The sequence below is a fragment of the Ambystoma mexicanum genome, chromosome 8, assembly GCF_040938575.1.
Source record: "Ambystoma mexicanum isolate Mex_15411 chromosome 8, UKY_AmexF1_1, whole genome shotgun sequence".
In the NCBI taxonomy this organism is placed as follows: Eukaryota; Metazoa; Chordata; class Amphibia; order Caudata; family Ambystomatidae; genus Ambystoma; species Ambystoma mexicanum.
The window spans coordinates 1,605,024,741-1,605,040,928 of NC_090929.1; the positions used below are offsets into that span (position 1 = coordinate 1,605,024,741).

Genomic DNA, 16,188 nt, shown 5'->3' on the forward strand with positions numbered 1-16,188 from the left:
TCATAGCATCGCAAAATCAAACGCTTTATCTGTGCCCTGTGTACAATGCAATGGCATCACTAGTTGTGAATAGTGGTAAATGTAAAAATACACATGTTTCGCTTCTGCTGGTGTATTAATTATTCAGTCGGCATTGGTAGATCTTAGAGTATGGAATGCTCCAGTTTGGGTTCGTATTCGTTTTATGGGGATCTCACCAAGACCACAATTGTTTTGAATAAGCAATGCATAGAAAAATGCCCTTCCCACCAAACATTCTTCATTCAATGCAATGTTACACTTTCCTCCTGAAGAAGCTGGAATACAAGGTTTTTAAAACTAAGACTCTTTTAATTTATTAAATACAAATGCCTTTAGAATTCTACAATCTAAATATAATCTGTGTTCTCTCTTTTAGTACAAAGCTGAACCCGCCAGTCTTCTAGTACTAATGTTGTGTACAACTTTTAAATGAACGCAATCAGAAATATTGAGCAAACACATCCACTCAGATATCAAGAGGAAGATCAAATCCTCAGGGTATAACTACTCAAGGTGTCAATCATAAGGTATTTCTCAAGGCAGCTCAGTCGACTAGCCAAAATAACCCCCCACAAATAGTTCCACGGTGCAAGTATATGGAAGCAGAACTTGTGTTTTTCAGGAATTCCCCTCTCTACTGGCTGCCTTAACCTTGCACAAGAGTCTGAGTTGTTATTTCTTCCTTGGCTGCATCTTCTTCCTTCTGATTTGCAGCATCTCCGAGGCATCGGGATTGATTCCACTCTGCTGGAAGGGGTCGTCTCCCGGCTGAGTGTGCATTCCCTGCTGATGGAGAGAATAGGAGAGAGAAAGAAGAAAGTGAATTGACATTGTAGAAAGAGACACCAAACATTGAAATGTTACTTAACTGTAACGGTGTCCTGTCACATTCATCACCTTAGCATAATAGCTCAGCTCCTCAGGCTACTATGGGGACCAGCCAGGCACGCAGTGATTACTCTAAGGTTATGAATCTGTTGCGGATTCCTTACTGGAGTAGGATAATCTCCCAGTAATAACAATTCTCCAGCAAGAGTACCCCCCACAGATTCATCACCTTAGCATCATCTCAGCTCCTCAGGCTACCATGGGGACCAGCCAGGCAGCCAGAGATTAGTCTAAGGTTATGACTCTGGTGAGGATCCCTTGCTGTAGAGGAAAATGTGACCCACTTGTGACAATAGTTCACCAGCAGGAGAATCCCTCCCAGATTCATAACCCTAGCATAATCTCAGCTCCCGGGGATACTCTGAAGAATAGTCTGATAGCCAGTGATTGGCCAATGGGTATGACTCTGGTGGAGATTCCCTGCTGAGTAGCAAAGGTTCCCTGTAAAAGTAATTCTCTCCAGCACCCCCCAGAGATTCATAACCTCTGCAACATTTCAGCTCCTCAGGCTACCATGGGGACCTGCCAGGCAGCCAGAGATTAGTCTAAGGTTATGAATCTGGCGAGGATCCCTTGCTGTAGAAGAACATTTTACTAACCAGTGACAATAGTTCTCCAGCAAAGGAATCCTCCCAGATTCATAACCTTAGCATAATGTCCGCTCCCCGAGATACTCTGAAGCCTGGTGGCCAGTGATTGGCCTATGGGTATGACTCTGGTGGAGATTCCTTGCTGGAGCAGCAAAAGTTCCCTGTAATAATAATTCTATAGCAAGAGCATCCCCACAGATTCATAACCTCTGCATAATCTCAGCTCCTCAGTCTACTATGGGGAGCAGACAGAGATTAGTCTAAGGTTATACATCTGGTGAGGATCAGTTGCTGTAGAAGAAAATGCTAAACCATGCCCCTTCCATTTCGTTCACAATCTGGCATATTCCCCACAAATTCCCCTGAGACCCTCGCCCCAGAACCTATCCTCGTCATTGCCAGGTAGTTGCTAGGCAGTGATCTTCTTTCTTTCTATGCCATTTGGCCTCAGGTTAAGTGTTTGCTTCAGAAGTATATGTGCAGCCTGCAGTCATGGGTTTGAACTCTGAAGGGCCTACGCTGCTTCATCCTTGCGAGGTTGATAAATAAAACAATATTAGAATGGGTCATAGTAACACCTGTTATACCAACACCTTCAAAATGGGAGGTCTTAAGCACTGCATGGAATTATGACAACCATAATCTTGTTCTGTACCTCTGGGTGATCTGCTTCCTAGCTTGGATATGTCTAGTACTGGTATATGCATTGGAATAGTCTATCTTTTCAGGTAATTCCTACGGTGCCCTTCAAGGTTCAGCTATTGACCCTGTGCTTTAAACACTGCACAGCCAAATAGGGGTGTGTGTGTGTGTGTCCTCTCTGATGATTTACGGGTTCTTTCCCATTTCCATCTTTCACCCTATCACTTCACACGTGTCCCATGACCGGGAATGTCTCTCAGTACCAAGCCAGCAGGTTAATGGGTTTGCTACAGAGACCTGTCTGTGTGTGGCCTGCTGATCCCAAGTCCAAACCCTAGCAGAGCAACCGCACCGGGTCTTCCTCATGAGGTCAAGGAAAGAGTGCCAAGCATGTTGAGAAGTACTCGATCCATTGAACACTTTTCAAAGTCCCTATCCTGTAGGACAACAGTACAAGCTAGTCACACACTATGTTCAAGAAAGACTTGTTGCAGGTTATCCCCCCCCCCCTCTTTTCTCAACCATCAATTTTCTTTCTTCTTTCCTTTAACCCTACATTTGACATTGATCTTGTAGTCCTTCTTGATCTTTTACCTCGTTCACTCCATAGATCTCCTTTGCTGCAGAGTCATGTCAGTATCAGATCTTCACTGGTGGGAAGATATGTCATTGTATTGCTGGTCATGTTCATCCACCATGCCTCCACTTATAAACGGTGCTGCCTTCTGGTATGAATGTATCTGTCTGTACTTCAGATCCTCTCTATGCTTCTATAACTTATGAAAACATATAGTGCACCTCCCTGTAACATTCCCAAACCCCTATACAACATTTATCATCCCCGTCTGCAACAACTGCAGACAGCTATTGAATTCAACTCTGATAACGCACATCTCTACTTAGTCCTACCCTTGGTCTTAATCTACCGTGATTATGCTCCTCGATAGATGTCATCCTGTCTCTCACTACATTCCTGTTGTCATCAAAGCATGGCTGGACTACCTATGAGGAATTACATACGTGTCGCTGGCATTCTTGGAGATGGGTGCAAAGGGTCCCACCCTGAATTTGGCTCGTGCAAGAGCCTGGAGGTGATAAAGTGTCTGAGTGAACCAGAGGTCCTGGGAGAACGGAGTCCTCACCATGGGCTTGGTTGAAGGATGGTAGATTCTCAGTACAAGACTGGGGGAGACACTTAGAGTGGGGGTGCTTTAGGTATAATGCCAACTCTTGACTTATCTTGTATCTTCTCTCTCACCCATACGCATGCGTCTTCATCGCTGGTAAATCCTATACCGCTGCACCCATTTCTATTTAGTTATATAGGCTAGTAGTCAAGCTTACATAGTTTGCAATGCAACAGCACATAGTGAAATTGAGACATTAAGATTAGGGTCTACCAGCAATGGCACTAAAATGTGTGTGTTTTGGTAGAGATCGGGGAATCGTACATACCGTTGGGCAATGACCCTCTATCGCAGGTCAGGGTATTTCAGCATATGATTGTGTTCTCACCTGATGATGCTCGGGCTCTGTAGAAGTGGGCCGTGAATCCACCTGCTGAGCATAAGCAAGCTCGGCAGCCCGTCGAGCCATCTCCACCTTATGGGAGCCGGGCGGTGTCCAGCCGACGCCCCTGATCCAGTTTAAGTCAGACTTGTATTTCACCTGGAAATGTATGATAGTAATACATTGGGAGTCAATTTCACAAGCCCAATATAAACACCACAATAGGCAAAGAATTTGGGACAGATCATTGATCAGTGACTCATCTCAAATTAGGTGCATTAGAAAATTGTCAATCTATTCAATCACTTAGAAATGTACTTTTATATGAAAAATCTATTCAGTAGGAAAGCATATACGAGAACTCTGCATTCCCCATTTTGGTTTGTCCTCTTGGATGAAAGTGAGTAAAATGACAGAGTCCTGATCATTAACTATTCATCCATTGTATCTATTATATTATGTTATCCTCTGTTTTACTGTGTTAAATTGTTCTTTTCCAGAAACCCCCCAGAGTTTTAACTCTGATGGCCCCGCTCCGAGTCTCCACACGGCTGGAGGCTGCCATCATCCCCCACCGGGGACAAAGCAGGCTGAACGCAAGTGGGGTGGGGGAGGTGGGAGGGAATGGAATAAAAAAAAAATACCTGAGTCCTCGGCGGAGGGCGAAGGCAGCTTCTCAGCCGTGGGAAGGCACGGAGCGGGGATGGCCCCCTTCGAGCCTCCTCATTGGCTGAGGGGCTGCCACGCCCCCCACCGTGGAAAAGGCAGCTGGAATCCCTGGGCAAAGCCCCGGCGAGGGCCAATCAGAATGCTTGTATCATTCTGATTGTGTCCTCGTCAGGGACTAATTGTCTTTAAAACACTTTGCCTGGTATTTAAATGCATCCATGGACTAGTCACATCGTAGCTTGCCAATAGAATCAGATCCTACCATCCTACTCGCTGTCACCATTCTGCTTTTCAACACCGATTGGTGGCCCCATTCTCCGCCCCAGCCCCCGTTGCATCACCAGAGGGGACACGTGTTTGTTTGTGGCCAGCCCTCAGTTTTGGAACTCCCTTCCACCACCCCTTAGGTCCATGGACTCCTATATCCTGATCCATAAAGTGTAACGTCCTTACAATGAATACAATATATTTGGAAGTGATCATTAGAAGCGCTACATTGTGAAAAGAGACAGTTCACAATGTTAATACAATTAAATAAAGTCCTTCTTTCAAAATAGAATATTTTGCCGAGAGTGCCCATCAAGTTGTCTCTAAAAATGTCCCTCCTTTCCAGAACTAAGCCAATGATCTGTTTCTTCTGCGAACACCAAGGACATGTTTCATTTTGGCTGATGACCCCTGATTGCACAAACACTAATTATGAACAAAAAATAGAAAACAACAAACTGTCCTTGGGTCCGCACCCCAATACCTAAAATTGAAACTGGAGTTTTACAGACCCAGTAGGACCCTACGTTCAACAGAGGACTGTACCCTGAAGGTCAACCAATTTAAAAAAGAGTCTGGGGGAATGGCCACTCCTTCCCTGTTCGGGTGGCGCAGGCCTGGAATGAGCTCCCTCAATCACTTAGGAAGGAAGAAAATCATTCCACTTTCAGGAAACTCCTTAAGACCAGGTTGTTCGCTTAGGATGGATCCCAGAGTGTTTTGTTGTGTAGTTCTTTCTTGTCTTATGTTTTCTCTGTCTCAGCGCCTGGATGCCCGAGGGCTTCAGCGCTTTATAGGTAGATAGATAGATAGATAGATAGATAGATAGATAGATAGATAGATAGATAGATAGATAGATAGATAGATAGATAGATAGATAGATAGATAGATAGATAAATAGACAGCAGGAGTCCCCGGCGCCTAGTTCCGACAACCCTTGCAGAGTCATCTCCTTCCCTTATCGGCCCCCATCTGCACAATGCTTACTTTCTGTGAAACTGCAGGACATATTATATACAGTGTATGTTTCCAAATACCAGGGCATTCTCTGTTACAGGTCATGCCTCTGTCAATGCTGCCTCGGTCTATTTTTTTTTTAAAGCTTTATTTTGCATTTTATTTTAACAATTCAAGTAGGGTCAGGTACAACCAACAGAATCGATCTAGCAAAAAGTGAAAGAAAACAATTGACAATACATCACCATATAAATCCTGACATTATTTCATTGTCGGAGTTCACTCTCTCCACACCTCTGCCCCCATATCCGTTCCAGACCTCGCTCTTTACTTTCGTCCTTTGGGCCACCAAAATCCCCTGGGTTACAACAAATGGAAACTTTCTAGAATGAGTGATTTGCGATATAACTGCTCCTGGGATTGCAATGCTGTGATTACCGGGAGCCAATCGGTGTAGAAAGTTTTGTATGTGTTACTCCTCCCACTTTCAGGGGATTACGTTAAGGATTTGGCCTTGGTGAATAGGTTGTACCTCATCATCCAGGCATGGATGGCTACCCATGGTCTATGCCTGAATGATGATAAAACAGAATTTATCATCCTGGGCACCCACACTAATCTCAAAAAAATAGACCAGGCCAATTCCCCCTTTTTAATTGATGGCAATCTCATCAAGGTTGCAAAGGAGGTCAAGACCCTTCATTTCTACATTGACTCTACCCTCTCCTTCTCCAAACAAGTGAACGCTATGGCATCCGCCACAGCCTACACTTGCAAGCTCATTAGAACTGGCAAACCCTTTCTCCCTAATGAAAACTGCATTATCCTGGCCAGAGCGCTTATACTTTCGAGACTTGATTATTGTAATGCCCTATATATCGGGGACAACAAATCGATTATCCAGAGGATGCAAATCCTCCAAAACAACACCTTAAGAGCGGCTCTCTGTGTGACCAGGAAAACACACATAACTATAATTAGACACCAAAATAACTGGCTCTCGACCCTTAACAAAATTCAGCTTAAAACGGCATCCCTTACACATAAAAGCATTGAATAACGCAGCCCCCACCTATCTCATGAACAGATTCCATAGGAGAACCTCTACTAGACCCACGAGACACTCTAATTCCAATTTTCTCACTATCCCAAGATTCAAGCATTCTAAGGTTAGCGGTTGCAGCTTCCCTGTAAAAGCTGCCCAACTTTGGAACTCCCTGCCACATACCATCAGAGAAGATCAACCTTACACGAAATTCCGACTCAACTACATAAACTGGCTCAAGTCCGCTGATCTTTAGCCTATCCTTGCGAGTACCCTGCATGGTAATTGGGATTTCTCTAATCGTATACATCTGACCTCTTTGCTCTGTAAATATGTAAATATTCTGAATTTATAAATGCTTATATATTTGATTTGTCTATATACCTTATTGTGTAATTTGTTGAACCTAAGCTTTGCATATCCTGTAACTGTTGCACCCGGATACCCTTGGGTCTGGTGCACATTATAAATGAATAAACAAACAAACAAACAAACTTAAAATCGCTGTGATCTTTTCCATAGCAATTAGGGTCCAGATTCGGACCCACCTTTGGTCAACAATCGGGCCCTCCTCTCGTGTCTTCCACGATTGAGCCAGAGTCAGCCTGGCAGCTAATAAGAGCTGTGTGATTTCTTTGGCTCTAGGCCATCGAAGTGGGTATACCCTCTCTTTATCCGAATCTCTGTGAATGATCACTTTGAGGTCCTATGGAAGGGATGCACCGGCTAGGTTTCTTATAAGTCTCTTATATGCGATAGTATCGCCTTCCAAAATATCTGTGATGCCCTGCATGACCAACATAAGTGTTCAATCATACCCCTCTCCACACAACCGTGCCAGCATTCAGCAGATATGTTTTTATCAAACCCATTAAGCCTAGTTTGGGATATGTACCATCGCAGGAGGATTTTGTAGGTGCACTCCCTAATACTTGTGCAGCACGATGCCTTATCCGCCCGTTCCTAGATATGTTCCCCCAAAGTTGTTTGAATCTCAATGTTTAGGTCCTCTTCCAATTTATGCATGTGTGTCAGTGTGTCCGTGTTTTGTGCAGAATCTAACAACCTGTAACACTGTGCCGTCTGGCCTGAGGAGGCCCCTTCTACCAATTGTAGTTCCAATCCCTTGGGAGGCCTAACACACCTTTTCTTTACCTCTGGGTTGGTAACCCAGTGCCTGACCTGCATATGTCTATGCCTTTCAATCTCAGTCAACAAGGATTTTGTTTTCCATTCCTCATATGTGAGTGGGGTGGTGTTTACAGACATTTGACCCAGCCTGAGCGTGCCACCCACTTCCCATTTCCTGAATGTCTGTTTTTCCATCCCTGGTGAGAATTCTAGGCTCCCAATGACTGGCAAGAGCAACCCCAGACCCGGAGAGACTCCCAACATGTTGCAATCTCTTTACCAGTATCTCTGAGAGACCTCTGTGGCTCGAAGTAACTGCCTCCCGCACTCCCCGATGGAGTCATACATGAATGGCAGATGAATGGGAGGCATCATTGTGACCCCCTGTTCCAACCCCACCAGTGTCGTCCCCTCATGGCGAATCCATTCAAGCATTAATCTTATCTGGGCTGCCATCAGGTGCCTTTTGATTGAGGTAACCCCTAGGGCCGCCATCCATAGCGAGCATGTTAGCATTTTCCTGGCTAACCTAGGTCGCTTTTTACTCCAAATGAATGCCAGCATTTTGAACTATCGTCAATCCAGGAGGGCATGGAAGGTGTAGAGTACATTTGGGATCAGGGACATTTTGACTGCTGTGATTCTACCCAGCCAGGAGATGTGTTGCAGATCCCATCTGTCCAGTTCCTCCTCGCACTCTCTAAGCAGTGACAGGAAATTGGCCTTATGAAGAGTCTCATAAATCGGCGTCAAGATCACCCCTAGATACTTCAGTTTGTCATTGGCCCACTTGACTTGTGAAACTGAATGGAGTGCCCTCAGTGTGCGCTCAGATTCATCAATGTTCTACCCAACTGACTTGTCATAATTAATCATGAGCCCTGAGAGTTCTCTGAAACTTTCTAGAACTGTGATGGCTCTCGGCCTGGACTCGGTGACCTTTCCTAGGAAGAGAACAATGTTGTCTGCATACAGGATGATCTTATGTTGCCTGTTCTCTACTGAGATGCCTGGAATGGTCTCATCATTTCCTATCTTGTGTGCCAGGGGTTCCTTTGCTATGGAGAAAATAAGTGGGGACAGGGGACATCCTTGACGGGTACCTTTCCCAATGGTAATTGGTTTAGTGAAGTTTTGATTCACTTTGATTATCGTGAACGTGGATTGGAAGCTGGCAAGAACCCATTTCGTGAAATTCATTCCAAACACATAAACTGATAACACCTTCGCTATATAGGGACTTTTTACAGAGTCGAATGCTTTATTTGCATCCAACGATAAAAGAACCGATATCTGCTGTGAGCTGCCGCCCCATTCTATTAGGTTCATTATGCACCGGATGTTGTCGAATAAAGCCTGTTTGGCCCCCATCAATCAATTTCAGGATAACCTATATTAGCCGATTGGCCATGATCTTGGCAAAAAAATGTAAATTGCTGTTTAGCAGCGCTATCAGCCCATAGTAGTTACACTGCAGTGGGCTCTTCCCGGGTTTGAATAGAAGTGTTGTTCTCGACTCCATCATGGTTTCTGAGATCTTTCCAGTGTGGAGGAACAAGTTAAAAAACCTTTGTTAGGTGGAGGCTTAGTGTGGGGCAAAACTCTTTATAGAAAGCTGCAGAGAACTCATCAGGGCCAGCGCTTTGTTATGCGGCAGGGATCAGATGACCCCTGCCACCTCCAGAGGCGTGATCAGACCTTCCAGTCCTTCTCACTCTGCCTCAGAGAGCTGCAGGATATGCGTTGAGTTAAGAAAGCCCTCCAAGTCCTCCCCATTCCCCTCTTCATCTCCTTTCAGGAGCCACTCGTAAAAGGTTTCTATGATTCGAGTCTTCACCTACTCCCCGTGCCTAATTACCCCCAAGATGTCACTTGGAGCCCTGATGCAATTGAGCAATGTTACTTGTCTTAATTTGGCTGTCATAATTCTGTTTCCCTTATACCATTTTAAATAATAGAATTGCTTAATGTGTAAGACCGCCGAGGCTGATTGACCCATGTGCAGCGCGTCCAGCTTTGATCAGACTATTCACAGCGTACAAAGTGTTTTTCATGTTATGCTCCTTCTCCATAGTCCTAACCTCCAGCTCCAGATCTTCCTGCACTAAGGTCTTAGCCTTCATTAAACCTGCAGTCCTCCCAATAAGCTCCCCCCTGATGACCGCTTTACCCGCGTCCCATACCAGGCCAGGATGAAGCGTACCTTGATCGTTCTCCCGAAAGTAGTTGCCTGTGGTGTCCATGATGTGTTGCTTAGTCACCTGATCCCTTAGTGCCGTCTCCTTTATTTACCATCATGCCTGCTCCCTGGGGAGGGGCGCTAAACCCACTCATGTAAGTATAACTGGTGCATGGTCTGTTATTACCACTGGCTCTATCTACTGCCTGGGTTTTGGGGATCAGTAATGGGGTGATTAGGAGCATATCTAGCCTCGAACAGCTTCTGTGCGCTGCGGAGTAGAACGTGTAGTCCCTCTCCCCTTGGGGGTGAAATCGCAGGGCCTCCATTAGATCAAGTCCCCTCAGTAACCTCGTAAGTGCTCCTAAGGTTCTCAAGTCCGCTGGACCAGCCAGTGCGGTTTTGTCCATGAGTGGATTTACCACGCAATTGAAGACCTCCCAGAATAAGTTATCCTTCTGTGAAAGCATGTACCACCGGGATCAAGCGGAGGAAGTCGCCATTCGGATTCTTGTTAGGGCCATTAACCACCATGCATGTTATCATGCGCTCATAAAGTCAGCTCTTGATAACAACAAATCTCACTTTGGGGTCCCTGAGAGTATCCTTAGCTGCAAACTATGTTTTGTATTGCCATCCCTCTGGTATTCCACCCTGATGTGGTAAAGTAGCCCCGTGAGTAGACCCCATCCCTCATTCGTTTCTCGCCAGGGAGTGGGTTTCCTGAAGAAACCCAATTTGCCACTGTACTTCCCTCATCCTCCTTAAAACTGATTTCGGTTTTACTGGGGAATTAAGGCCCTGGACATTCCAAGAGCCCACTCTCTGGTCTGCCACGGGAGTAAGGTGTTGTCTATCTGCACTGCGTTAGACTGCCTACAGTCCCTATGCAGGCGGGGTGTGGTTCGGCCATCCCCAGACCTCTTCCTCCGTCAGTGACCATTGGTGATGTAAAGAGAACCAACATAAACCCAAATCATAAAAAGTGAACCAACTAAACCAGCCTATAACCACAAAGCTGTGCGCCCTGGTTAGTAAAATCCGACCCTTAACCATCTCTGACCCTCTCGTCCACCTTCCCCACCCCTACAACGCCAGATGCAATACAGTCCAAACTGCGGCCTCCCACACCTCCAATCCCAAGATATTTTTACTTCCCATGAGTGTGATAAACCCCCAGTACTTCTTGAGTCTCAGAGTTTGCTTTACCAACAACTTGGGCCTCCACCTCGACCCCAGGGACAAGTTTCCCCTTGCAGGCTCTTTGTCGTCCTCAGGTCACCCGGACTCGGCTCTGAGTACATGAGCAGTCCCCATCAAGAAGGCCCGCCTCTGCCCGCCGGGCACCTCAGCTTGCCACGCTTTCAGAGAGAGTCACTCGACCTCCTTCACTCTCCTTTCCAGTCGATGCCTGCTCCGTCTCCCAAACAGATGCTGCCTCTTCTTCTTTGGGCGTGTTATTCTTTCTCTCTCCGATGTCGAAAAGTAGCCAGCGTGGGAAACCCGGTAGAGTCAGCTGGGAGAGATCCTGGAAAAGCATTGGTTTATGCTCTCTATACATGATGTTGTTCTGTCATTACAGCGTCCTTCTGGTGGAAAAAGTGCACCCTTGAAAAAGTGCCCGGGGTAAGCTTGTTTTTTTTATTTTAGATGAAGTGTACGCACTATAGGTGGGATCCAGGATGAACTTGTCTCCTGCTAGCAGCTTCAAGATATGGTGAAACAAGCCCTCCATGTAGTCTCCCAGTTACTGAGCAGGAATATGTCCCGGAATAGCCCGAATTCTGCCATTGTTTCACCTGGAGCGATTTTCAGTTTCTTCCTGCTTAGGCATTAGGATTTCCATCTGCTGTTCCATACAGTCCATTCTTTGTGTGAGCAGGGCTTGCTCGTGAGCCTGTTCCCCCAGTGTGATCTTCACGTTGTCCAGGCCATCGGCCCTTATATGTGCATTCAGTTCTGTGATGGAGCCAGCCAGTTGGTCGGCCCTACCATGAATGTCCTGCATCAGTTCAAGGAGCATGGATCTGAGATCTACCTTTAAAGAGGGAATGTCCAGCGACGCTTGTGATGATTGGGGTGAGGCCTGCACGTGGACCTGTGCATCAACCGAAATCGGCTGCTTCTTCCCCATGCGTTCCTGCACCTGTAGGAGCTCTTTGATGTTCCCCGGGCATGCGCTTTTAGCTTTTGTTGTTGGCCCTGACATCGCTTCCTCAATGCTGTTGCAGGCCTTCAGTCGTTGAATAGGGGGGATAGGCGAGCGCTCCTGCATTCCCTTGCTAAAATGCCCAGCAAGCCCCAGGGTTGCGCTGTTTCACCTGTGCTCTCCACGGCTTCCAAATCGCCTCTCAGGGTGCTATATATTCAGGCAGCAGGCCACCCCCAGGTGCGGGTCACGACATTAAGGAGCTGCCCCCTCCCCTTTTGTCATGCTTTATATATCTTGAGGCCGTTGCCCCTCACTAAAGAGGGGGACTGAGCCCCTTGCTTCACGTGGCCTCTTCTTCACAATGCTCCCTGCATCCAGGAGTGGGCCACGCATCATGCGGTGTGTGGTGCACAGCATCCATTGCTCTGCACGCACCTGCTGTGCCCCAGGCGCTCCGGAGCTCGCTGTTCCTCTTCAACGGGTGCTGCTCTCCAGGGTGCCATTCACCTCTGTCGCTCCTCACAAGGCCCCCATTCCGTCCCAGGGTAGGCATCACTTGGCACTTCCTACGGCAGGTCCCGAGGCACAGGAGATGGCATCCCGTGCCTCCGTTCCCCTCAATGGGCCTTCTAACAGCACCGCCCACCATCTTGTCATGCCACGCCGGACTCCGGGGTGACACCCGGGAGTTCGATCTCCTCTCCTACACCACCAATTCGGATCGGGTGACCTCCTCCCGGTTCCAGAGAGCCTCCGCCTCACATGGGGTCCCAGTCAGCTGGACTTCCTCCAACGACAGGGTCCAGGCCATCTCTTCTGTAAGGGAACTCACAGGAACAACATCCGCTCGATTTGCCGCTTGACCACCCCCCTTTCATTCTACTTTTAACCATTGAAAAACTCTGTCCCTGACTTCAATATATGTGTTTTTTTCATGTTGTGGCTCTAATGAAAACACACTTAACAATGAGACTCTAAGTGAGAGAGCGAGAGAGAGAGGAAGAGAAGCAGAGAGACAGAAGCAGAAAATGAGTGCAGAGAGAGAGAAGAAAGAGGGAGAGAGAGAGAGGGAGAGAGAGAAGGTAAGATCAGTTAACGCTACTCCAGATGCCACCAGTAAGTATGTTAACTTGTTTTAAAGCAAAAGCTTACTACTGCCATTTGTAGCATTTCATAGCACTGAAAATTCCAAGTGTTACTATCACTATCCCCCTATGCAATGCTTCTGAATGTATGGACCTCAGCAGGTCACAGGTCGTAATCCCTATTAGGATTCCAACCTGTGGCCTGCAGGTATAGCACAGACCACAAACCTTGGGAAGCAGTAGGGCCATTCTGATTACTGGTATTAAACTTTAGTCTGTACTTTTGCTTGAGAGCTTCAACAGCAGCAGTACTGCCCAGTCACTAGAGTGCCCACTTATTCCTGAAGCCTGGCCTCAAAAACAATGATGACCATGACAGCTTGGGGCATTGACTGACTGAAGAGTAATATCCAGTCAGGATTCCTGATATCTGCACTGAGTATACATGAGAGAAATATACATTGTCTGAGGTGATAGCTTCTCAGTGGGCTTCACTATTCGTGGGTCACCAACCCCAGCCTTAATGAGCTCTAAAAGGCAGATACAATAGTGAGTGAGCGCTGTAGAAGTGCAATGTAGAGCATGCGCTTTACAAGTTCACTTAAGATAACTTGAAACAAGGCAACCAAAGAGTCTATAGAAAAGACTTACATCGCTCTGGAGTTTATAGGCCTCCTTGGCGTGCTTTAGGTTGAGTTGCTCGGGGTCGCAGGTGTACTGGTGCAGATGCTGCCGGTAGTTGACGTCGCTGGCTTGTTGCTGGCTCTGCTTCGCGTGGCGGAATCCAGGCTGGTCCATTTCCATCTTGTACTGAGACCTGGAATCTGCGGATTGCTGCTTGTATGCTTTCGCGCTCTGGAGTTTACTGGCGTTCAGGAAGTGCTTCATTTTGGGGTCATCGTTTACACTGCGGAATCCAATTGGATGTCCTTTGTCCCTGACGAAGGCCTCTCTGTACCTGAACTGTGGATTAGACCAGAAGGCAGCATTCTCAGTGTCCAGTTTAATTTACATGTTTGACTTAATCGATATCTGGTCCCTAACCTTCGCGTGAATCTACCAAATCAAAAATATTTTAAGAGAAAGATTTCCAAGTAAAGAGAGATTTCATATTGCACCTGGGAAAGGGTGCTCAGCCAATCAGGTGGCTGGTACAGCGGGCAAGAATAACACCCTCCACCCTCTGCTTCGAGCCACCCGAGAGCATTCCCGGGTGGTGCCATCTTTTTTGCGTGGTATTACCCAAATTGACCTTTTACAGTTGACCTTTTGTCCTAATTGACCTAAATATAGTGGTCCTAGTTGACCTTCTGCACAATTGACCTTTATATTATTTTAGTTATTTTAAATATGTATTGGGTTGGGTTGGTTTTGGATTATAACAAATATAAGGGGATTGGGTGGGGCATTGCAGAGGGTTTTGGATTGGGTGGGGAATTGCGGGGGGGCATATATGTCCTAATTGACCTTCTAAATTAGGTCAATTCTCCTGAGGTCATTTCTCCCGAGGTCAATTGTGAAAAGGTCAATTAGTATACAACCTTTTTGCACAACTTTACAGGTGGCAGGATTAAATGCATAAACACGTGCATAAAGAGTGTCACTTTCCCAGTCACTTTGACTCATGGCCAGGTCAGGCTGCCAAAACATCTGCATCCTCTTCACATTGACATACAGAAAGAGTATTTGCACGGGCATCCACCAGTTCCTCTCTGCAGAGTAAAAAAGACATGGGCCTCATCATGAGTTTGGTATTATCTCGGCAGTAAATCTCCTGAGATACGCCCACATGTATTTACCGTTACCACCACTTGGTCCAGCAGAATTACCGCTGGATTACAAGTGGCGGTATGGTGTGTTAGTCCCTATTTATGGAACTCGTAGGACACTATGGGGATTTCGGCGGAATTGACACAGGCAGTAATTTCACCAGCTGTAATTCTGACAAAATGGCAGTTTTTTGGTAGTAAAGGGTGGAATTAACTCAAGCATTTTGCTGGTTGTTTTTCCTCCACCTTACCTCCAAACCCATAGTTTGGCATTGTGGCGCGGTAACGTGCCGAACTCATAATGAGGCCCATAATATTAACAAAACAATCTTTTAAATAATAGGAGATCATTGGTGGGGAGGATATGTCCCACTGCTCCTTGGGATGCTCCTCTCCCACGTGAGTGTACATTCCTTCTGGCCCATCAGTGCTCTCGTTATATCGCTTTCCTGAGTGCATGTGAAACTCCTTCCACCGAAAGATGTGTGAGCATTGTGGACAGGGCATGCCTGTGCAGGCATGAGGATCCCTGTTGAAAGACAAGGAGACACCTAGTGCTGAAACAATAGTGTCCCAAAGAGCTGTATCAGCTTCTTCTCAGAGAGATTTTGGAGCGAACAAAGTGGCAATATTTGTTGAGGAGATAGCTTCTTTGGGTAAGACAAAAAGAGAGCTATGACCAAATGTCGATTTCACTTACAGTACACTTGTGTGGCATCGAGAATTATGTGAGATACGCAGGAGAGTTACACAGACAGCGTCATATCATCCATTGGCATCTAATGGCCGCCCTCATTGCCGGTGGACTACACCAATGCATCTTCTCATTTACCACAACTCTCCAACAAACTTACATCGCTAGCGATCTCTCTGGAAGCTTTGGCGGTCTGGAAAGGGATTGCATCCAATCGGAGGTCGTACCCTGCAGCTCGAGTCCTTTCCCAGGAGGTTCTGTATGCTTTCTGTGGGGAAAGAAATAAACTCATTCTGGAGAATCATTCAGATAAGCAGGACATGAAAGATAGTATCTTTAGAGTGAGTGAATTTTCTTTTACACACAGGGCAATTTCCTAAAGAAAGGGATTACACAGTGGCAATGCCTGACCTTTGTATACAACTCCCCAAAAAAGCACATCGGTATTATTGTAGTGTGTGATGTAGGTGTCTGAGCAAGTCCCACCTTATTCTGGACCACACACTAGTCCAAGCGTCATATCACCCACCAAAGTCTGAATGGACTGAGATGGATAGAAATCGGCAGAAGTTGTGGTTGGTCGCCCCCTT

General features: G+C 46.4%; 1 protein-coding gene across 2 annotated transcripts in view; it reads right to left on the bottom strand.

Moving 5' to 3' along the window:
- Positions 1 to 309: 309 nt before the first annotated feature.
- Positions 310 to 16,188, bottom strand: part of NRAP (nebulin related anchoring protein) — a 515,982-nt gene continuing 500,103 nt past the window's right edge. The window contains exons 39-42 of one of the 2 annotated variants that reach the window (XM_069611850.1): positions 15,759 to 15,866; positions 13,787 to 14,098; positions 3,657 to 3,809; positions 310 to 804 (exon numbers count right to left, since the gene is read on the bottom strand). In XM_069611850.1, the coding sequence (XP_069467951.1) occupies positions 694 to 804; positions 3,657 to 3,809; positions 13,787 to 14,098; positions 15,759 to 15,866 (684 nt within the window). In that variant the 3' untranslated portion in view covers positions 310 to 693. Of the gene's footprint in view, positions 808 to 3,656; positions 3,810 to 13,786; positions 14,099 to 15,758; positions 15,867 to 16,188 lie in introns of both variants that reach the window. The other variant, XM_069611849.1, reaches the window with a different exon arrangement.